Here is a 20872-nt window from a genome sequence, read left to right as displayed (position 1 = left end):
AAATATTTATATATGCTATATATATATTTTTTAATCAATAAACATCACGAGAGGTAATGCAGATATCTATACATTCTCCAGAAATTGTTTAAATGATACTTTCAAATATTTTTTCTCCAAAAGTCTTGAAAATATCTTAAAAATGTCTTTAAATTGTTTATCAGGAGAAATTTAAATATGTTTTTCAAGCACATATGTTGTCCACCGAATACGTTAGGTTAGGTGTTGTGTGGCTGAAAACAATTGTTTTTCCGCCTACCAACTGAACATCGCCAATGAACATCTCGCGTGTCCCCACGTCCGCGCCTGCGCAGAGCGAAAATGCGGCGCGATGTCTAGGGACATGTCCGGCGGCGCACGCACGTACGCACGCACACGCATATACCAACGCGATTATGGGCACCCTCACAGATATCGTAGAGCTGCGAACGAGGAAGGGATTCTCCGCTAACCAGTGAACCATTTTTCTGTCGTCAAACGGATCAAGCTTTTTGTGAGACTTGGATCGATCACAAAAAGCGGGATTCGCTTTTCGCATAGGAATTGGCCTGACGAGGAGCCAGCTGGAACATTTCTTTCCACGCAGCAACGTCTCCCCGAAAATCGTAAGTGCAAAGAGGACGCGTGTTTGTCTCTCCCGGTGACTTTGGCCCGCGAGATCGAACCGTGGTAGCGGACGATACTTATACACGTACATGTAACACATACATACGTACGACCGGTTGGACACGGCGGCGGCGGCGGCGGCGGCGGCGGCGGCGGCGGCGGCGGTCGTCGTTGTACGAAATACGGAGCCGTCATCGGTGTCGTCGTGACGAAGTGACGCCGCGTACACGAGGCACACGCGTTTTCCACGCGACGACATCCCGTCCCCGACGAGTTTCACGCATATTTCCGTTACGATCAATCGATGGGTTTTATAACGATCATGGCGGCCATACCGGTCGCTCTCGCCGTTTCGGAGTACGATCGGTCGCGTCGATGTCGATGAGACGTGATCTCGTCGCGTTTTACGCGCGGACATCGCGTCCGGCCTCTCGCTGTTCATCGGAACGTTCAATCGCGGATTAATGACGTTGCATCCTCGTCGCCTCGCGATGGCTGGAAATCACGGGTGAGCATTTCGCGATTTCGATATTTATAGCGGGATGATCGAGAGAAATCGTAGAGAGCGCGAGCACGCGCTAATTGGCTTATTATTATTCTTATTCTTTATACGCGGTGTCATCGCTCGATAAGAAATATGTAAATACAGGGCATGAGAATGCGACGACGAGTTTTGCACAAAGCTGTGAAATTTCAAAGTGTTGTCCTCACACTTTTGAAGCTGATTGAAAAAAAAAAAAATGTTAAATTCCACGCTTCAATGTCGCGACTCGAGTCTTGTGTGTTATTTCGCCGGTCGCTTTGACATTGGAAGGTTAAGACTCATAACACATGTTTTCAGATCGCCACAATGGAGGAGATTCATCAACCACCGCAGGTCGGGCCTAACATGATGGCTGGTGTGGGTAGCGTTCCTAATCATTCAAATAATGTCAATCGTCGCAATAGAGTTCGTGTAACTTTACATGCTATGATGTTGGAGAAGCTGCCATTGCATGAAGCTGCACGTTTGGAAATGAAGGCGTTACCCAGCAAAACACCCGTCTCCGTTCTCCAAGAATTACTTTCCCGCCGAGGCACAATACCCAAGTATGAATTGGTCCAGATAGAAGGAGCTATTCATGAGCCTACATTTCGATATAGAGTCACCGTCACCGATGTTGTTGGTTCGTATAGCAAGTTTTTACATTTGTATTTTGTGATTTAACCATGTGCCATTGATTGATAAGTGCATAACTATTCAGAAGCAGATCCAATTGTTTCAGCAATGGGGACTGGCAGGTCCAAGAAAGAGGCGAAACACGCTGCTGCGAAAGCTGTGTTGGATAAATTAATTGGAGTAAATACTGAAACTGCAGAATCTCCACTTCCAAATAGTTTGCCTGAGTAAGTATTCAATGCAAAGTATTCTTAAAATTATATACACATATAAAAACACCTATGGTAGAAAAAAAAGTAAGTCAATGTCCTTTTGCAGTTCACAAAATATACAAGAATTACAGTCATATGGAGAGGAGAAGGTAGTAAACAATCCAATCGGAGCCTTACAAGAAATGTGTATGTCGCGTCATTGGCCACCTCCGAAATACACGATGGAGGGTGAAGAAGGTTTACCTCATGAGAGACAATTCACTATTGTTTGTTCAATATTAAAGTATCGCGAAGTCGGTCAGGGAAAGAGTAAAAAGGTCGCAAAGAGGCATGCTGCTCATAAGATGTGGCAAGCTTTACACGATATGAATAATCAAGCTCCCAATGTGGATGAAGATGAGGTAAGAATATGTGTTCCATTCTATTTATCATTATACTTGATAATGAAGATTATTGTTATGTGTCGATGTGTATTAATTCCTATTCATCACTGCCTAGACATTTGAATACTTTAATCTTTTGTATTTGTAGACCTTTATTAATCAAAATAATTTTGGAGCTGAAGACACCTCTTGTCCTTTAAAATTATTTTTAAAACATGTAAAAAATATGTATGATTAGAAAGATAAAAATTTTGTAAAAATTGTCAGACATGTGATTACAAGGGTTAAGAAGCAAGCGACTAATGATAATTTATTTAAAATCTGATGTGTATGTGTGTGTGCGCGTATATGTCTGTATGCATGCGTGTGTATATTCATACACAAATGTGCGTGTATTTAGAGAAGTGGAAGTGATTTTGGCTCTAATGCCACTGTGTAAAATGTGAGCTATCTTTCCGATCTGTTTAAATCTATAACGGACCATTATTTAGGTAATATCGCATTTCAGTGTGCAACTTCCGTATAGTTGTGTATATTTTTCACTTGAAAAATAATTACGCTTGGGTCATGTCCACTTCATTTAAGTTTTTTTTATGTAAATGTGAAGTAGCTGTTAATAACGAAGCATTTCGTTGTAACGTATATGCTTTTAACAAAAAGTTTTACATGTATATTGATTGTCCATTATAGATTGTGCAAAGAAATGCAAACGTGAGCGCCCGTTATGCCGATCTGAAAGGTAGCAAAATTTCGACACTGACAACAGTACATAGTATCCAAGTTTCGAAATTTCACAAGAGTCTCAAGTCGTCCACAGGTGTTAAACTTTTTCAACTGCAGGTTTGTATGCAAGCTCGATGAAATGAATAAAAGAATAAGTGTTGTGTAATTGCTCTTGTACTTGTTGCCAAGCCTGTAAGAGCATTATTCATTTCTATTTGTCTTTATGATAGTGTCGTACACATCGGAGTTGACAGATCGCGCGCAAGTAATTCTAATTTTGTTGCAGAATACTTGTTTCAACGATGGGGATGTAAATTTGGTACAATTTTTACAAGAAATCGCGTCGGAGCAGCAGTTTGAAGTAACCTATGTTGATATTGAAGAGAAATCTATCAGTGGTAAGTTAATGAACGATATGAAGATTTTCTTTGTATGCATGGAAAATGAAGTTACACACCTTTTTATTATATTATTTAATCTCCAGTAAGTACAATATCCACAGGCATATCATCATCATTAGTAGGAATGTCTTCTTGTATCTGTTCTCTAAATCCTATTGCAATCAGATATGGTTTCATCCTTTGTTTTTTAAAACATCTTTTTAGATATTTGTCATAGTAACCCATCCCATGTCCTAAACGTTTTCCTAATCAACAGGATAATAATAAAAATAAAACAATTATTCCAGAAAATTGCAAAACATAATAGTTATTTTATAAAAACTCACCATTTACCGTAAAACCAACACCCGGTAAAATAATTAAATCTAATCCACCTACAATAAAGAATTTATGCTTTAATTATATTAACTTTAATTATATTAAGCAATAAAATTTTTAAAATAGATTTTAAAGTAAAAAAAATTATAATTAAAAAAATTATAAAGATAAGCATCATACTATAATTTATTTTATCATAAGATTTACCTGTTTCTAATGCATTTTCCCGGCATTCAGTAGTGCTTGGCTGTTTAATATTCCATTTTGTGAGTGGTAATTTCTCATAATCTTCCATTGACCTTAGTTTTACCATTTCCATCGTTTTTCCATGATACTGTGGTACAAATGCTTCTTTTCCCATATCAAATATGTGTTTCAAGATAGGCAGAGTGTCGATTTCATCTTTAGTACTTAGATACAGCGAAATTCTTTTGCTATCTTGATATTGTTTTAGTAAGCATAGCTATATAAAATAATGAGACAATAATTTAATAATAAAATACATTACAATATTGCATTATAATTCCTTTGATACATTCCATTTCTTGCATGATGCGCATAACGCATTATTTATTCTTGTTTAACATATAATGAGTAATAAGAACAAATGATACATCACGCACATCATGCAAGAAACGGAATGCACCCCTTTATATAATTCATTGCTTTATCAAAAACCTAACCTCTTTTCAATAAAGTTTAATTTGGAGAAGATTATTGATTTATTTATTTTTCTCAAACTTACCTTTCTGAACACATTTGCAGACTGTTTTTTTCTTTCCTCTAGAGTGATATTTCTAAGAATATTTTTGATTTCTCTTCTCAAAGCACTCTTGGCTGATGTTAAAGTTGCCATATTGTAGGTCACCCAATCACTATAGATAATATTTCTCTTCTCCATAGTTATCTTTCTTTTTTTTTTATGCTGAATTGTTAAGTACGGTGTTACATAAGTTTATCGACGTCTACGTCTGACGTCTTTGATCTTTCACATACTATATACTATACATACATAAGCTTTTATCAAAATTGTCTAATTATATATGTTGAACAGAATAATTCATAAATAATATTATAATTAACAACTACGTTTGAGAGAGTCATAGCCAATTCCTTGACAAGCAGGATCTTGGTTGTTAAATTTTTTCTATATGAAATAAATTTATACAATTATATTATCGACATCACTATTTTTAGCAGACTTACAACAAACTACGTTTGTTTCGTCTTGCAGGTAAATTCCAGTGCCTTGTGCAACTGTCTACCCTGCCAGTGGCAGTTTGCTATGGTTGCGGTGCGACTAGTAAAGATGCTCAAGCCAGTGCTGCTCAAAATGCTCTGGAATATCTGAAAATCATGACCAAAAAGTGAGCCAGCGCTTTGCTCCTGCCAGCTGTCACCATCACCTGCAAGTCCCACAATCTGGCGTCTAATAATAAGAACAATAATACCGACATCAAAGTATTACCGACCAATCATCATATTTCCGAGAAAGGGAAGAGCGGACAAAAGTTAGACCACGTGGGAAAGACTAGAACATCCAAGTTGCCTGCTAGAATAACGAGCACCACAGCGGGCAATAAGGATTCCGCTTTGCACACCGTCACAACGTCCGGAAGCTCAATTTCCACTGGCAAAATTAACTCGTCGACGAAAAAACATAACGAAACTATCAAGTCCTCGAGCGAATCGCACAACACGACGAAAAACGCATCGATCGTCACTGGGAAGCAGTCCAATTCCACATTCAGTAGCGTACGGCCTGTCAATACCTGCGTAAGCAGTTCCGCGCATGAGAATTCTGTAAAAAATTCAAAGGATTACACCGCCTCGAAGAAGTTTTCAAGCGAGACCGATTCGAGTGTCAAGAATTATCCCATCCAATCTGATTACAAGGAATCGGTGAACAATCCGGATTACAAGAACATCGGCATCGTTGGATCGATGACTCCCAATTTACCGTTGAGATTCACGACGCAGCAGTCATCGGTCACGACACCGATTTTGCACAGGGAAACCTATACGCCGTCCAGCCCATACAGTCCGCAGTCTGGTGCCTATCAGAGAAACGACAACAGTAACGCGTTCGCGGTCGCGCGCAAAGCACTGGAACAGCAACAAAGCTCGATGCCGAAAATGGCACCGATCAACTTTCCGCCGCTGCGCGCTCCGCAGAGCATCGTTAACGTGCGGCATCCGCTGCTGACGGATGCGCGTACCAAGCATGGTAACGAGACAATCGGCGTCGGCATCGGTGTCGGTGTTGGTATCGGAGTCAGCGGCGCCAAGTCTAAGCTCAACGTCATGAGCTCGTTACAGAGTGGCGGAGTGAAGGACCTGAGCGATCACGCCGGTCGTTCACCGACCGCGTTCCACGGATATGGCACCTCGCCGATCGCCGCCGGTATATCGAGCATGCAGAATCTGAGTAGCGCAGTGACGGCCAACATCTCGCCGTATCCGAGACCGGATCCCTTTCCACAACCGACAGTCGCGAACGTGCTGTTCTCCGAGACCGCGGCGCAGTTCCCGCAATCGCCGCCGTTCAACACCACGCAGATCGGCCAGCTGAACCAGTATCAGACCTACGACCCGGGTAGCTACCCCACCACACCGGTCAACGTCAATCCGGTGATACCGCAGTTCTCCGCGGAGAGCTCGATCCCGTATCCACAATACGAGAATCCGCCGCAGTTTGTGCAGCCGAGTCACTACCCAACCGCCGACATGACCACCGGTCAGTATCAGTATCAAGCAGCGGCGGCGGGCGTAGGTCAGATACAGGACTCGTCCATATTTATACAGAGCCTTCAGAGCACGATTGCGGTGACCGATCAGTACGCCACGCCGAATTATGCCAGGACTGTCAGGACGGAGCTGATAACGCGGTTGAGGAGACCACCGCGGTTCAACAAGTAACATCATCAGACAACCTTTCCTTTAGATTATTTTTTTTAAATGCTATACCTTGGGAAACTTGGGAACAAATGGTTGCACTTCCTCACATTATTCCGATTCGTGGCTGCTGGATAGAGTTTCTGAGATAAGACTTATCTCTATTTATTCGTTCTCTAACGTAGAGATCATTTGTTGATTCGAGAGAGACGAGCCGATGCGTCGAGCGATTCGCCGAACGATTATTTATACGTTGTGTCGAGCGTTTTGCTATTTTCGCGTGTACGCGAAATTTGTCAGATTACCTTACTCGCACCAATCGCAAGAGGATGTGGTAAAACTTATTTCAATTTATGATCCAGTTTGAAATAAATTTTAGCCAATCTGAGTCGGAGACACGATCAGACAGGATTGATGTCCGAGCGGGGAGACGATAGTTTGGCAAATTTACGCAGACACGGTGTGCAATCGAGGGTTTCCTCGTCGGCACGCGCGCGTACATCTAGATAGATGCGTTTAACAGTAAGCGAGGGGAGAGAGCAGAAACGATGATTTTTGACTTGTTTCCGTCGTACGATGTGTGACACGGCAGGGCATAGTGAGTTGAGCTCAACTGTAATTTTACAAATGTAATGTAATCTGTAGCATGAATCTTCAGGACGGGGCGATAACACGAGGACACGCTATTTACGAAGTTGTACCTAAAACACCGACCGCTGCGCGCGATCAGGACGAACGGTGTCCCGTTTTGATCGAATTAGTTTTTCGAGTCATGTTCGAGCCGAAAACGCGATGAAGGCAAGGGTGTCCGAGTCACGAAGCAGCGCTTCAATCGAGAGAAGATAAGAGAAAAAAAAAGAAAGAGAAAGGAGAAGGGAACGTTGCCCTGCGAATAATCGCGAGGCGAGATCTCTCTTCTCTCTTCTCAAATTATAATGTAAGCTCTAGTTTTAATGAATGATATTTTACAAGCTATACTTTGCATAGAATTAGTGGAAGTTTTCCAATACTTACATAATACTTAGCTTATCGCTATGTTTTTAATGTGCTTCACTATTTGTACATGGGGTGGTGGTGTAATGATGTCTGAGAGAGATGAGTGCGCGAGTAAGAGAGAGAGAGAGAGAGAGAGAAAGAGAGAGAGAGATTACATATAAGGGAGAAGAGAGTTGAAGAAATCGTAAACGAGGGGTAGGATCGTGTAGCGATTTTTATTATCACGTGATGCGTACCGTTCGAATTTTGCTCCCATTTACCGCGAAACATTACATCTCCACTAAGCGTATGCACAATGCAAAAGAAAAAAAAAAGGAAAAAGAAGAGAAAGAGAAAAAGACAAAAAAAGAAGTAGCTTTGCGCGGCGATCCGAGTGTAGCTAAATAAAACGCGTGATCGCGGAATATAAGGAAATAATAATCTTTCAGTGGTGTATGTTTTTTCCTTTAGTATAGGTAGCTCATAAACTCATAAGCATCACATATTAATAACGCGTGTAAGGATTAATCGTTAAGGATTCCTCATTAAAGTACGCATGTCGAGTCTAAGGTATAAGGTCGGGGTATGTGTATCGGATTTCGGATTTTGCCTACGTACACGACTGACACGTGTTACCGGATGAGACTTTTTATACTAAATGAAAAAGAGTAACATCGCGAATAATAATACACAGTATGAGAATACACGCGTCGTACGGCCGGGGCTCCTACGACCCAGTCGCCGGCCGTCGCATTTCACGGATCGTGATATGTCCCTTTGGTCGAATAAATTTAGAAACGCGGGAGTCTCCGCGGGGGAATTTCGCCGATTTCGTCGCGTTTCTAGATTCGTTTCGAAATCTCGGTTTCTAAGTTCAAGTTTGAAATTCACTTTAGGCCTCGATCATCGTCGAATTTTTCTGTTCTGCTGTGCGGACAAAGGATAAAGAATTCGTCGATCGGCTGTAAATGTGCAGATCGTTCCTCGGGGAATGATCTGCCTGCCGTAAAATACAATTTGGTGTAGTATCAATGGCATGAACCTTGGTTTTCTTACGATCGGCATTTACTTTTCCGAAATGTTTTGATTCTTCTTATAAAATTATATAGATATATATGTATGTAAAGATATATATATATACATATACATATATATATCTGCGTGTGCATACGCCATTTTGAGTTGCGATGATTCAGGAATTTCACGGTAAATCACCGTTGTAATCTGTAAGTAGTATATTCTTTTGTACATAGTGCTCTGTGTAAAAGTGACACAGTAAGATAGAAGAGAGAAAGAGAGAGAATGAAAGTGAGAGAGAGAGAGAGATTTGTTAGCATTATGAGCGTTAGGGCTGACATCAATTAGCAACATCAATTAATGATTGTGATTGTGTATATATATATATTTTTTTTTTAGGAAATGTTTTTTTTTTTTTTTTCTAGAAAAAGAAATTCCGACTTTATGGAATCAATATATTAAATATATTAAATTATATGTAAAAATTATATGTAAAAATTTTTCGGGATGTTTGTCAGGATCTCCAAATCATCAAGATTGATTGAAATATCCAAAATTGATCGGTAATTAATTGATGTTGCCAACACGATCGAATTTTAGCTTCCCGGCGGAGAATCGATGGAAAACAAGCGAGATTACAGAAACGAAATCGTGTATGCGCACCTCCTTCGAAGAGCGACGTTCGCGATTTTCGGCAGCGAGCGCGTTTCTGTGATGACATTTCGACGCACGTGCGTATGAGTACGTCCAGAGTACAAAATCCGCAAGAATGACAGAGGGATGATTGACGCATTGCGGTCAAAAGATCGCAGAAACGCGCGAGTCGAGCTTCAGCAGGGGGTGCAAATGGAGAAATACCGGATACCGGTGTGTCCGGACGTGTATCGACACGAGGGGAGGAGGGGGGGGGGTCGCCCGCGTGACTCAGTGATTGCGAAAAGAGTGCGTGTTCACATAACGTATATCTTTGGAAAATAGGCATTACTTACATGCAAAGTATAGAATGTGTATGCGCGTATATAGTACATACATTCGCTGGAGAGCGAGACGATGGGGGTGTGTTGTCTCGTCTCGTCTCCTTTACTTTTCCACATGGGGATGATCTGTGCCATCGGCTGCTGATCCCGGCGCCTCGGGACCGGAAGCAGGGGAGTCGGGAGCATCCCGACGAGAAACGCGATGCACCGTCGTTCCCTCGGTTCCGAGATGTTACCGATTTATAATCTCAAGATTTATGCGAGTTGAAGTGAATTTCGTTTCGAAAACAAGAAAAAAAAAAAATTAAACGACGCGACGCTTAATTGTCTCCGACGTTGAAGCTTTCAGTTCGATATCTTTATATATACATATATATTTCTTTTAGGAACATTCTTTTCCGATATATGATTTCCGATAGATGATAATGATCCGCATGATAACTTGTGATTGTTTATTCGGATTCCTCTGAGAACTGCCTTGCTCGATAAGACTCCGATATCGAGACAGATCATCTTTCCCAAAAGAAGAGAGGAAAAAAAAATACGAGCGACTTTTTGAAGAAATTGTTAAAGCTGTGCGTTGAGATATATGCGATTTTTATAGAGTACAATCGGTTCTTTCTAAAATATTTTCGAAGAAATCATGTTTCATGAAACTCGCATGTTTCTAGCGATTGCACGGAATTAATCTTGACGTGCACATTGTACTTTAATGCAGCGTAAATCTGCGCGCTATCGTAAAGAGAAAGTGAGTGCGAGAACGTGTCGACGATATTTACATTTACCTGATAATTCGCAGTGAGTTAGTGAAAAACGATCGGAATGATGAAGTCTCTTCACGGAGCTTTTCCGAACAATCTCGCGAAATCGAAGCATAAATTTTCAATGTATCGGATGCAATCGGTATGCGATTAATAAATTAATTGTATAATTTCAGCGATGCTGTTCTGTCCTTGTTTAACGGACGGCTGGGTGATGCACGCGATAATCTGATTATCGTCAAATTTGGCGCCTTTAACGAGTGAGAGAATACGAGAAGAGAAAAGCAAATAAGTAAAAGATTTATCATGGATCAAACTGAGGACCTTCACTTTCCACTCGATTCCTTTTCTCATTCCCAATTGGTCCAGGAGGAATCATCGGTTTCCATTTTTTATTTCGATTTCGTTTAATTTATCAAATGCTACCATCATATATTCTTGTCTTACTCTGTTTTCTTTTAGCTATTGAGTCTTTTATCTTGCATGAAAATACTTTAGTTAAAAATTAGATTTAAGGAAAACAAGAAATACTTTTTCTTATTTTCTTAATAAAATTATATAAATGAAGGAAAAAAAAAACAGAAAACTTCATCAAGGAAATAGATAAAGCGGGTCTTTACATCATTTCCTAAACGAAAAGATAGCTTCGTAGATCAATATGCATGAAATTTTGTAGAATTTATTTATCAATATAGTATGATCAGTCAAAAATGTAGAAACAAATGTGACATATATCTATATTTATTTAGAAAGATTTTAATCCAGCTGCATTTTCGAGATGCTTTACGTTGATGTCGCGACACACCCTCACGACTTCATGGTCACTTTCATTTTCTATCGTGAATATTATATTTTCATCTCTCTTCGTACACAACTTTAAGTTATTGCGCGAGACTTGATACGAGATCCACGATAGATGTTTTACTGTTACTTTCCTTTTCTCATATCCTCTGTCGTACAAGAGACACGTTAAATAGAAAAGAGACTAGGGGTGAAATAGACGAATGCGAAGTCTGTCCCCACGTGGGGATGTTTAGAATCGTCGTGGATCATTTAGGGACGAGAAAAGAAGTCGACGAGTCTTCGATCCGATCCTCGACAGACTTACTTTCGCTTCTCTTTTCTCGTTCGTATCTTCCACGTACTAGGAACCTTCTGAACCGCTTGCGTTCATCCGTATTACATGTTCTGAATCGAGCGCATATTTACCTATTCTACCTATTTAAGCGAGATAAATATTGCTTATAAATATGCTTATAAGTATTGCTTACAAATATTAATTAATTTATTTTTAAATTTTATGCTCTCGAGATCTCATTGCATTCATCAATTTTTCTGGCCATGAAAATTTACAATAAAAATTTCATTTCGATTATGCATAGAGTAATGATAAACAAATGTTATATATTTTTACGATTAACGGGTCTGTCTAATAAAAATTTACATCATCGTACTTAAAGGATATCATCATAAGTGTACTATACAGAATGTCTCTAAAGTCTAAGATTCAAGATTAAGTCCATATTTTCATCATATGTCTCCCTTAATATTCTTTTGTTTGAAACATTTTTCCATATCTAAAGCTGTTTCCGAGATATAGGATCTGGGTCAGACTTTAGAGACACCCTGTATATTTTTGTATTCAAGAAATAGTTCTCTCTGATTTATTTATGTTTTTAATCACAAATTTACGCGTTAATTACTCTTAAATATTTTTTGTCCAAACAGATGTTATTCAATTGCGGTTCACGAGGTTCGCATTGATCTTTAAATTCTACTATGATTTTTCGTCGCGAGAACTGGATGAAATTTTAACGTTAGTAGCATTTAAAGATTAAAGACAATTGCGCGAGATCGATTTCGGTTTCGCAAGAAAAAAGAAAAAGAAAAATCACATCGAGTCCTTTCGCTCCTTTGTGAAACCGGACAATCTCGCGCGACAATTTAAGGCTTTATATTAAAAAAAAAAAAAAAAAAAAAAAAAAAAAAAATATGAATAAAAGAAAGGAGAAAATGTGTAGATAGAAAATGAAAACGATCTTCAACGTAATAAATGCGTCTCGGACGTGCAGCGCGAGTCAGTTTGCTTTCGGATAGATCTCAAGCTATGCAATTGTACAAACGAGCAATCTACTCTTCAAGGATTCTACACATCGGATTTATATAATAAAGAAAAAAAGGGGGAAGGAAAAGGGGGGGGTAAGCGACGAATCCTGCGCGGCGTGATGAGTCGCGTGATGAATCCGCCAAATCTTTATACATATATATATATTTATACATAAGTCATTCGATTTACGTTTCTTTACATGGACTGATCATATTATATTAATAGCGCATTCGTGACCTCTCGCTGCGCGCATAAAACTTTGTAGGTGACTCGCCACACGAATCACGCGAATTGTATTGAATTAAATTAATTCTCAATCGGTAGGAGAGATGAGGAGTCACCGTGCAAATAATATGAGAAAATTATATTTGTTAAAATTTGAATCGCTATCATTGTAAAAATGAAATTAACGCGATAAGCATGATTTAAAAGGCGCATAATTTTATTAATAGTTGCATGATGAACTTTGTACCATTTAATGATCAAGCATAAAAAAAACTAATTTTTTTTTTCTTTTCTTGTTTTTAAAATAGGGAACTGCATTTCTCTCTATTCCACATATCGCAGAGTTGAGACACGTATGAGGAAATTGTTCGAGTCAGAAGAAGCGAATTTTTTTTTTGTACACGACTTATTTCTATGTTTTTTTCTTTTTCCCTTGGGTAAAGTTGTTTTGCTTTTGTTATTTCGCCAAGTGAAATTATACGTTTTGCAAGAGCGAGCGGAGTTGTTATGATATCGATGTCATAATAACGAGATACAATTAGCACATATAACACGGACATGGCATACAGATAACGACTTGAAACCACGTAACGGAGCCCTATCTGTGTATAACGAGTAGGGTATCGATATCTTATAATCAGGCAAAAGGTTGTTCTATGTATGATTGTGCGTGTAACATTGTTAATAAACATACGATGCTTATGAAGGTTTCCCTCTTTCCATTCGTTCTACTTCACATTGCTATTCCTAAGAACATAATTACATTTAAATAACGTATCCAATCGTAATTATTCCACAACTGAAAATATTATAAATATATTTTATAAGAGAAAAACTGCGTACAAAGTAGTAGCGCTTTATTTGCCGATACAAAAGTTTTTGAATATAATATCTAATATTTCATTAGTGCTCACATGTCCCGTTATCCTTCCGAGTTCCCGCATTGCTTTGTGGATTTCCTCTGCCGCTATGGCCACGTCGTGCTGCTCATTGGCGCATAATTCGAAGTAATTCTGCAGATGTCTCAGGCACTGCGACAAGTGATTTCTGTGCCTCGCCTGACTAATAGTCGGACTCTCCGCAGATGGATTGCCGCATCTAAGCAAGATATCATTACAATGTAATTGCATTTATGCAAATGTCGTATGATTTGTCATATCGCATATACGTACATATTACTGAAACAATCTGTCAGCGATCGCAGCAAATCCCGAAAGCCGTCTTCCGTTTTGCAGGATACTAAAACTGCTTCGGTATCACCGAGTCGCCATTCCTCCTCCTCCTTTAATAAATCTTTTTTATTCGCTATCACGATGAAACGTTCCTTCCCGAGCTTCGCCAGCAACTCGTGTATCCCTAATGACAACAAATACCCCCGTATATAATCTTGGTACGTCATTCCACTGGTCGCGCATTTCAACGCGTCCACTACGACGATCACGAAATCGGCGTTCTCCGCGTGGCTTCTCGCTCGACGGACACCCTCGACCTCGACGATGTCCTCGGTGTCCTCTGTGATGCCGGCGGTGTCCGCTATCAGCACAGGATAACCCGAGATATTCGCGGTCAGCTCGATGACGTCCCTCGTGGTGCCGGCGATGGGCGTGACGATGGCGGCGTTTCGCTGCACCAGGTGATTCAGCAGGCTGCTTTTGCCCACGTTGGGCTCGCCGACGATCACAGTTCTCACCCCGCTGCGTAGAATCTCCCCCCGCCTACCGTCAGCTAAATGCTCCTCTACATCCCGCATCAGTTTTCTGAGAGCGCGATGTGCATTTTGTACCACGTCGCTCTCGATGTTTTCTTCCTCGCCGAAGTCGATGTACGCCTCGAGACTGGCCACGGATTCCGACAGCACCTTCCTCCAGCTATCATACAATTTACGCAGGACTCCATCGGCCTGTAGCAACGCCTGCTTCCTCTGGCATTCAGTCTCGGCCTCTATCAAGTCGGCCAAGCCCTCGACTTCCGTCAGGTCCAATTTGTTATTGTAGAAGGCACGTCTGGTGAATTCACCCGGCAACGCCGGATGCACCTGCAATCTCGAAAGAGCCTGCATCAATCGAGTCAGGATCGCTGGCCCACCATGCACGTGAAACTCCACAGAATCCTCACCGGTGAACGAGTGCGGACCTAGAAATGAGTTATTCTAATTGGGCATGAATTATAGACAGAGAAAGTTACTTTTTAAAAATAACTCGTTACTCGTTATCGAGTCAAAAACATAACTAATTACCATTACCAGTTATTTATTCTAAGTAGTAATTCATCGTTATTGTTGTGTACTTAAAAAGGCATTGTTCATTACTAGTCATTATTTTCTTCGTTATTTTTTTAATACTAAAACGAGATCAGATTAAATAATAAAAAACAAATTTTTTTCATATTTTTTGCTAAACTATCCGTATAAAAACGATAAAATTTCATCTTAAATTTGCAAGATTATAAAAAATTTAACAAAATTTTAAAATATTCAAAATAGAAATAGAAAAAAAATTGATTTTCATTAAATTCATGAATATAGCCAAATTTACACTTTGTTTATCTTCAATTCTCTAGTTACAAATTTTTGTGAACATGGAATATATAAATTAAATCATAAACATTTCAGTTTTCGATCGATATTCATGTTATATCTAGAAATGTATTCAGAGAATAATTTATCATAAATCAATCACAAGAATAGATTTTACAAATACCGCCTTTTACACATTTGTAACCAGACAATTAAAGAAAAAAAAGATGTAAATTATATCATAAATACATTTAAGATATAAAAAGTAACGATGAAAGTAATTTAAATTTGTTACTGAAAAAATGTAACTACATTATCGTTATAGTTATACTAAAAAAAAAAGTAATGCCGTTATTCGTTTTCAAAAAAAGTAAACTGTAACGGTAACTGCAGCGTTACAAGTAATGCATAATTTTCCAACTCTGATTATAGGAAGTGCATGTTGAGAGAGGGTGATGAGGGTGAGAATTACGCATACCAGGGAACCATAAGCAAAGCCCATTGTCGATTACTTCCTTCGTTTCCGGATCGTGTATCTTCCGCAAGAAAGCTCTCCTTGGTTCCAGCTTGGATATGTTCGTCATCTTTTTCAGCGCCTCCAAAGATCGACTTCCCGATACTCTTACCACCGCCACGCCGCACTTTCCATGACCTTTAAAATGTATTTGTTCATGCATTTAAGATGTAATTTTATTTTTTTCTTATATTAACATAATTCATATTTATATGTCAAAAGAAAGAAATAAGTCGGTAATATAAAAGGAAATCGATTTTGCACGCTAATTTCTGTGCGAGTCGCATAAAACGTCGAAGCGGCATAAAAATTAAAGAGGGAAAAGAAAAAATGATTAATTCAAATATGCGATGTCAATCGAACGCTTTTGGATTTGAAATGTAAATAATTTCATTGAATTGTAAATTTTCACGCCATTCGTTCGCAGAGAGAAAATAAAATCATCTTTTCAGTTCTTCAATCTTCGTGACTTTGACAAAATTTCGATGAACTAATACTTATATTGTTAGCATGAATAAAAATATTGAATTTTTATGACTTGATAAATGGAACAATGATTAGATTATACATAATGAATTATGCAGTTAAATTTAACTTAATGTTGATATGTCAAGGAAAATAAATTATAGAGTTAAAAGTTTTGCTCAAGAAGAATATTGGTTGCTCAACCATGACAAAAAATTATTAAAAAGAACAATTTTTTATACTGATCGGATCATCATATAAATAGACTTGGATTGTAAACAACTTAAAAAGTAAGGAAATTAGTATGGCTTTTATAGATCATAAAAAAAAACATCTGTAATTAACATTTATTGACAAAAATTTTTAGTCACAAATATCTCTTGAAATTTGCAAGAAAGAAATTCCTAAGAAAAAGAAATGTAGTAGAATTAAATTAAGATTAATATATTACTAAATATTACTAAATATTAATAAAAATACACGACAGAAGAACCAACCATGTGACAGGAATCAAGAGGGGGGGGGGGGGGAACACGCGGCAAAGCGCTGTCTTGTAAACGAGCAAGATTCTTAACCTGTCGGGGGGAGTCTCGCAAAAATTAGCGTGCGGACGTAGTTTTGACAGAACCTCCCTCCCCGAAAATACGTGAATATAACAACCGGAAGACAGGGCACAGATGGTCGTGCCCCTGCGGTCACTCGAGGGGCAGTTGACGTGGTAGCGCATCGGCTCACGCGATGCGACGATTCGCGCGCTTCGGAAGGATCCATGAAGAAGACACTTGCGGAAGAGCATCGGAAATGAATGCGGTAAGAACGCGCGCATAACGAACGTGTTGTCTGCAAGCAGCGACGAACATCGACGAAACGAGGACGAGACGACGGTTGTGCGAGCGAACGACGACGACGACGACTCACAATCGCCGCGAGATCGCACGGCGAGATTGCGAAGCGTAGAAACGACGAACGTCGAAGGTGAAGATCGACACTGCCGAGAATCAAGATTTCCGAGTCGTTGGAAATCCGTAATGCCACACGTTCGACTCTGGAGTTTACGAAATTCGTAGTCTTTCTCGATCACTGCGACCGCCATTTCACGTCGGCTTGCGGCGGCACGTTTAAACGTCTACGGGTTTAGCGTGGTTGTTTACTCCGACATGCGTTTCTTCTGCTTATTCAAGATATATTTCCAGGTATAACAAGAGATCTATTGTCTTCACACGATGGTGGATTCCGAGACGAAATTGATAGCGAGCAAGATGGTGCTGGACAGATGCGGTAGCTGGGTGGAATTGCAGAAAGATTTTTCCTATCTGGAGGAAGAGACTGCCCAGTGTAAGTTGGATGAGTTCGAGTATGATGATTGGTGCAACACGGATTCGGAATTCGACTCTGTCTCTGAATGTGGTGGGAAGAAACGTAAGGTGGGAATACAGCTTAAGGATGAAGTACTGGATCTGGTCTGCGAATGGAAGGAATGTACGTTTCGTAACAGTCATCTGGACCAGTTCCTGAGGCACATCTCGAGTCATATACCGAACGTACAAATAGGCATGAAAGACGACAGCGAGATCTACATGTGTCAATGGAAAGATTGTCCATTTGACAGTGATGTATCCGATGAAATAGTACGACATATTAATTATCATGCCTATCACACTAAGCTTAAATGTATCGGATCTAATGTTCGTGGAAGGACCAAGCTACCTGTAAGTAGACAACTTATATCATCAATAGACTCGAATACTGGAGATTAAAAAAATTATATTATTAAGTGTATTATAATAGTGTCTTAGTACATAGGATGTTTACTCCTTGAAATTGATTTTTCACTCTAAAAATCAGGGGTTAGAAAATATTAAACATAATAAGATAAACTTATTTCAAAGATACATTTAGAATTCTCTAATTTTATTTGAAGTTTGGAAAAAAATCTAAGAATTCTCAGTGAATTTTTGTACAAGATTTGATATTTTGTAGTATATTGTTTTTACAGAAATGCCACAGAGATCCAGAATGGAGGAACATCATTGATACTCCGCCGCCACACCTATGCAGATGGGAGGAGTGCTTGAAATTATTCACAAATTATCAAATGTACTTGTATCATGTTACCGTACACATGAGGGATTGTCCGCGCGGCAATCGAGTCAAGAACGGGGTCAATTGTAAGTGGACCGGATGCAATGGCAAATATCCTAGTCTACACAAACTCAGAGACCATGTGAAATGTCATACCAAAGAAAAAGTAGTTGCGTGCCCAGATTGTGGCGTCACATTCGCCTCCAACACGAAATTTCACACGCACTGCCAGCGACAGATTCCGTTGGAAGGTAATAAATTAATCACACGTTTCGAATCTTTTATTCTACTTTATCTAAAATCATTGTTTCTAAAACATGCCATCAATTTTTATAGTGCAGGGATTTCGTTGCTCACACTGTAACAAATTTTATCCGACTGAAGGGATCTTGCGCGACCATATGAGATCCCATGTATTCAATTATAAATGTTCTTTATGCGATATGAGCTGCGAATCACCTGCGAGTTTAGCGAAGCATGTTAGGTACCGTCACATGTCGACTAGAACATTTCCGTGTCAGTTGTGTTCACACTCTGCAAAGTCACAACAGGATCTCGATTCTCATATGACTGTCCATACTAATGGACCTAATTTTTCTTGTTACTTTGAAGGATGCCTTTATACGTGCAAAGGAGCTTATACTTTGGATAGGTAATTTATCTTCATTAGCAATCTTCATCAGTTTTGCAATTCTTTATTTGACAATTGTTGAATATGTTACAGGCACGTAGAAAGAGTACATGGTTTAGCGGTACGATGGTACTGCTGCCACGAATGCCCGATTAAATATCGAAAGAGTTACAGACTGACGAAACATCTTATAGAAGCCCATCAATTGCAACTGCCCAGTGGACATAAACGCTTTCACTACACGCAGGATGAAGATGGGTGTTATAGACTTCAAATGGTTCGATACGAGGCTGTGGACGAAGAAAACGTATCACCTGTCGAAGAGGCAGATTTACCAGACAAAAAGTATAAACTAGTATTAAATCAGACTAACTTGCTGACAGAAGTGAAGGTGAGTCTCGCGTACTGATTGCGCTAATATTATTTAAAATTTTCACTTTATAGAATCGTTAATTTATTAACGTTTTATTCCAGATTATTGAGGATAACGAAGAAATTGTACAGAATGAAAAAGTTGAAGGTCAGATGGAAGCTGTACAGGATTCACAAGAGGATACTATTGAGAACGATACCGATAAATCTGTACCTGTTGTATCTAATATTTTAATATCTATTGATGAAATCGATGAAAAAGGAAATATTATTAAACAGGAAATCGTTGAGATACAAGAAACAAAAGAATTACCGCCGTCGGAACAACCACTATTAATTTTAACATAAGCAATTTTTTTTTAAGTTAGGACAGTTCTTGATACATATATTTTTATATTATTATGTTATACACACTGCGATTTTACATTATATAGACTGTACCTTAGATGTTTATTATTGTGATGAACTTTATATGAATGTACAGATTTATTTTTTTTTGTTTTTAAATTCAGAGAAAATTTTCCTTTTATCCATTCTTGACGAATTAAATTTTCAGAAATGATTTACACAGTAAGAATTTCATATATTGAAGTATATCAAATAACAAATCAAATATTTATTTTTACAGAATATTTTTATCAGAACACTCTCCTTACTGTATACAATCTTACAGAATGTTTAGAATATAGTTTACTGTGAAATCAAGGTATACACAATAATTGCAAAATGAAATTGTCAGCATGGTGATACCATTTTATAAAAATAATAAATTACCTGGTGCTCTTGTATCACTATATCTAGAAAAAGTTTTATGTGAAAAAAGAATGATTATCTTCTTTTGAATCCATATTTCTTTCTTTCGTAGAAGAGATCTGTCTTTGAGCTTCCTAAATTGACAATTTTGGGACAGCCATCTCTCTGAAAACATAACTTTAGGATATAGAATTTGTAATAGGAATTCACGAAAGTGAAGACGATTGATGATATACTTACATCTTTTTCTTGTATCGTGCACTCTTTACAATAATATGCATCCGACACGCCGGGACCACCGCATATCACGCAGCGTCCCTGATAAGAACCGTAATTACACTCGTCGCATATTCTGACCAGGGTGCAAGGCCTTACGTAGGAATCGCAAATAACGCATTTGCCATCACATTTTTCACACAGCCGACCGATAGCTGAAAAAAAAAAACAAGCTTTTCAATGAACTAACAAAGAATCAACGAAACGCCTAACCTTACCGACTCCTGGTTGCTTCCGACAAAAAATCAAATCAGGATGATGTTTGGCCATGTTCGCTGTACGCCGTTATTTGTTCCTTGAATCGATTGAAAGTTTAGAAAATATATTAAAATTATATTGACATCTGAATATTCATTTAACGATTCCGGCTTCTCTCCGTTACTCAAACTTGTCAGTCGGTTTGTTGTCACATTGCGAGTGCGTTCTAAAGTGTGATGCACCAAGGTGCCACCACTTCACATGTGTAGCAGGGGTGCGTTTAGAAACAACACTCGAGTGTAACTCA

The 20872-nt window shown here is 38.9% G+C and overlaps 6 protein-coding genes across 18 annotated transcripts; 3 read left to right on the top strand and 3 right to left on the bottom strand.

The window, feature by feature from the left end:
- Window positions 1–324: 324 nt before the first annotated feature.
- On the top strand, window positions 325–5175 carry LOC105428161 (protein Loquacious-like). 5 transcript variants are annotated; one of them, XM_011640292.2, is made up of 7 exons: window positions 331–605; window positions 1448–1772; window positions 1872–1992; window positions 2084–2378; window positions 3051–3200; window positions 3370–3481; window positions 5037–5175. In XM_011640292.2, the coding sequence occupies exons 2-7, from the start codon at window positions 1457–1459 to the stop codon at window positions 5171–5173; spliced, it is 1131 nt and encodes a 376-aa protein (XP_011638594.2). In that variant the 5' UTR covers window positions 331–605; window positions 1448–1456; the 3' UTR covers window positions 5174–5175. The 5 variants fall into 5 exon arrangements, with proteins under 5 accessions (XP_011638595.2, XP_011638594.2, XP_011638591.2 ...); XM_011640289.2 differs by having other exon boundaries at window positions 332–605; window positions 1851–1992; XM_011640291.2 differs by having other exon boundaries at window positions 338–605; window positions 1857–1992.
- On the bottom strand, window positions 3542–4715 carry Mthfs (methenyltetrahydrofolate synthetase). Its single transcript, XM_011640288.3, has 4 exons — window positions 4548–4715; window positions 4010–4265; window positions 3811–3858; window positions 3542–3729 (listed from the first exon to the last, which is right to left on the bottom strand). The coding sequence occupies exons 1-4, from the start codon at window positions 4701–4703 to the stop codon at window positions 3557–3559; spliced, it is 633 nt and encodes a 210-aa protein (XP_011638590.2). The 5' UTR covers window positions 4704–4715; the 3' UTR covers window positions 3542–3556.
- LOC148937409 (uncharacterized) lies at window positions 5174–13465 on the top strand (the record flags this gene model as incomplete). The annotated part of the gene is made up of 1 exon (XM_089073102.1): window positions 5174–13465. A coding segment is annotated over one exon (1548 nt), but the record flags the coding sequence as incomplete, so codon positions are not given.
- Window positions 12392–17450, bottom strand: LOC105428165 (5-taurinomethyluridine-[tRNA] synthase subunit GTPB3, mitochondrial). 3 transcript variants are annotated; one of them, XM_011640300.3, is made up of 5 exons: window positions 16914–17450; window positions 15753–15926; window positions 13932–14892; window positions 13674–13857; window positions 12392–13506 (listed from the first exon to the last, which is right to left on the bottom strand). In XM_011640300.3, exons 1-5 carry the CDS (start codon window positions 17344–17346, stop codon window positions 13501–13503), a joined length of 1758 nt encoding a protein of 585 aa, XP_011638602.3. In that variant the 5' UTR covers window positions 17347–17450; the 3' UTR covers window positions 12392–13500. The 3 variants fall into 3 exon arrangements, with proteins under 3 accessions (XP_011638602.3, XP_011638601.3, XP_088928843.1); XM_011640299.3 differs by having other exon boundaries at window positions 12392–13857; XM_089072717.1 differs by having other exon boundaries at window positions 12392–13857; window positions 16829–17024.
- A 26-nt stretch (window positions 17451–17476) lies between these two features.
- On the top strand, window positions 17477–20144 carry Hinfp (Histone H4 transcription factor). 2 transcript variants are annotated; one of them, XM_089072719.1, is made up of 5 exons: window positions 17477–17962; window positions 18250–18586; window positions 18948–18987; window positions 19060–19357; window positions 19441–20144. In XM_089072719.1, exons 1-5 carry the CDS (start codon window positions 17477–17479, stop codon window positions 19684–19686), a joined length of 1407 nt encoding a protein of 468 aa, XP_088928845.1. In that variant the 3' UTR covers window positions 19687–20144. The 2 variants fall into 2 exon arrangements, with proteins under 2 accessions (XP_088928845.1, XP_088928844.1); XM_089072718.1 differs by having other exon boundaries at window positions 18672–18987.
- Phf5a (PHD finger protein 5a) lies at window positions 19015–20826 on the bottom strand. Of its 6 annotated transcripts, none has more exons than XM_089072771.1 (4): window positions 20586–20826; window positions 20332–20522; window positions 20113–20268; window positions 19015–19522 (listed from the first exon to the last, which is right to left on the bottom strand). In XM_089072771.1, exons 1-3 carry the CDS (start codon window positions 20635–20637, stop codon window positions 20167–20169), a joined length of 345 nt encoding a protein of 114 aa, XP_088928897.1. In that variant the 5' UTR covers window positions 20638–20826; the 3' UTR covers window positions 19015–19522; window positions 20113–20166. The 6 variants fall into 6 exon arrangements, with proteins under 6 accessions (XP_088928897.1, XP_088928896.1, XP_088928898.1 ...); XM_089072770.1 differs by having other exon boundaries at window positions 19015–19256; window positions 19340–20268; window positions 20586–20825; XM_089072772.1 differs by having other exon boundaries at window positions 19015–19256; window positions 20586–20825.
- Window positions 20827–20872: the final 46 nt, after the last annotated feature.

Source organism: Pogonomyrmex barbatus, unplaced genomic scaffold (assembly GCF_055798465.1).
Source record: "Pogonomyrmex barbatus isolate J1 unplaced genomic scaffold, ASM5579846v1 scaffold14, whole genome shotgun sequence".
NCBI classification, from domain to species: Eukaryota; Metazoa; Arthropoda; class Insecta; order Hymenoptera; family Formicidae; genus Pogonomyrmex; species Pogonomyrmex barbatus.
This window is presented reverse-complemented; position numbering and strand designations above follow the sequence as displayed.

Excerpts from the sequence above, each read along its gene's own strand:
- LOC105428161 (XM_011640289.2), top strand. The coding sequence starts at position 1,457 with ATGGAGGAGATTCATCAACCACCGCAGGTCGGGCCTAACATGATGGCT. Across the intron at positions 2,379-3,050 it reads CCAATGTGGATGAAGATGAG|ATTGTGCAAAGAAATGCAAA; the intron begins GTAAGAATATGT and ends TGTCCATTATAG. Across the intron at positions 3,201-3,369 it reads TTAAACTTTTTCAACTGCAG|AATACTTGTTTCAACGATGG; the intron begins GTTTGTATGCAA and ends ATTTTGTTGCAG.
- LOC105428165 (XM_011640299.3), bottom strand. The coding sequence starts at position 17,346 with ATGGCGGTCGCAGTGATCGAGAAAGACTACGAATTTCGTAAACTCCAG. Across the intron at positions 14,893-15,752 it reads GCTTTGCTTATGGTTCCCTG|GTCCGCACTCGTTCACCGGT; the intron begins GTATGCGTAATT and ends ACTCATTTCTAG. Across the intron at positions 13,858-13,931 it reads ACAGATTGTTTCAGTAATAT|ATGCGGCAATCCATCTGCGG; the intron begins GTACGTATATGC and ends TATCTTGCTTAG.
- Mthfs (XM_011640288.3), bottom strand. The coding sequence starts at position 4,703 with ATGGAGAAGAGAAATATTATCTATAGTGATTGGGTGACCTACAATATG. Across the intron at positions 4,266-4,547 it reads CTGCAAATGTGTTCAGAAAG|CTATGCTTACTAAAACAATA; the intron begins GTAAGTTTGAGA and ends TATTTTATATAG. Across the intron at positions 3,859-4,009 it reads GGAAAATGCATTAGAAACAG|GTGGATTAGATTTAATTATT; the intron begins GTAAATCTTATG and ends TCTTTATTGTAG.
- Phf5a (XM_089072771.1), bottom strand. The coding sequence starts at position 20,637 with ATGGCCAAACATCATCCTGATTTGATTTTTTGTCGGAAGCAACCAGGA. Across the intron at positions 20,523-20,585 it reads TCGGAAGCAACCAGGAGTCG|CTATCGGTCGGCTGTGTGAA; the intron begins GTAAGGTTAGGC and ends TTTTTTTTTCAG. Across the intron at positions 20,269-20,331 it reads GCACGATACAAGAAAAAGAT|TTATGTTTTCAGAGAGATGG; the intron begins GTAAGTATATCA and ends TATATCCTAAAG.
- Hinfp (XM_089072718.1), top strand. The coding sequence starts at position 17,477 with ATGGTGGATTCCGAGACGAAATTGATAGCGAGCAAGATGGTGCTGGAC. Across the intron at positions 17,963-18,249 it reads GTGGAAGGACCAAGCTACCT|AAATGCCACAGAGATCCAGA; the intron begins GTAAGTAGACAA and ends TTGTTTTTACAG. Across the intron at positions 18,587-18,671 it reads GCGACAGATTCCGTTGGAAG|TGCAGGGATTTCGTTGCTCA; the intron begins GTAATAAATTAA and ends CAATTTTTATAG.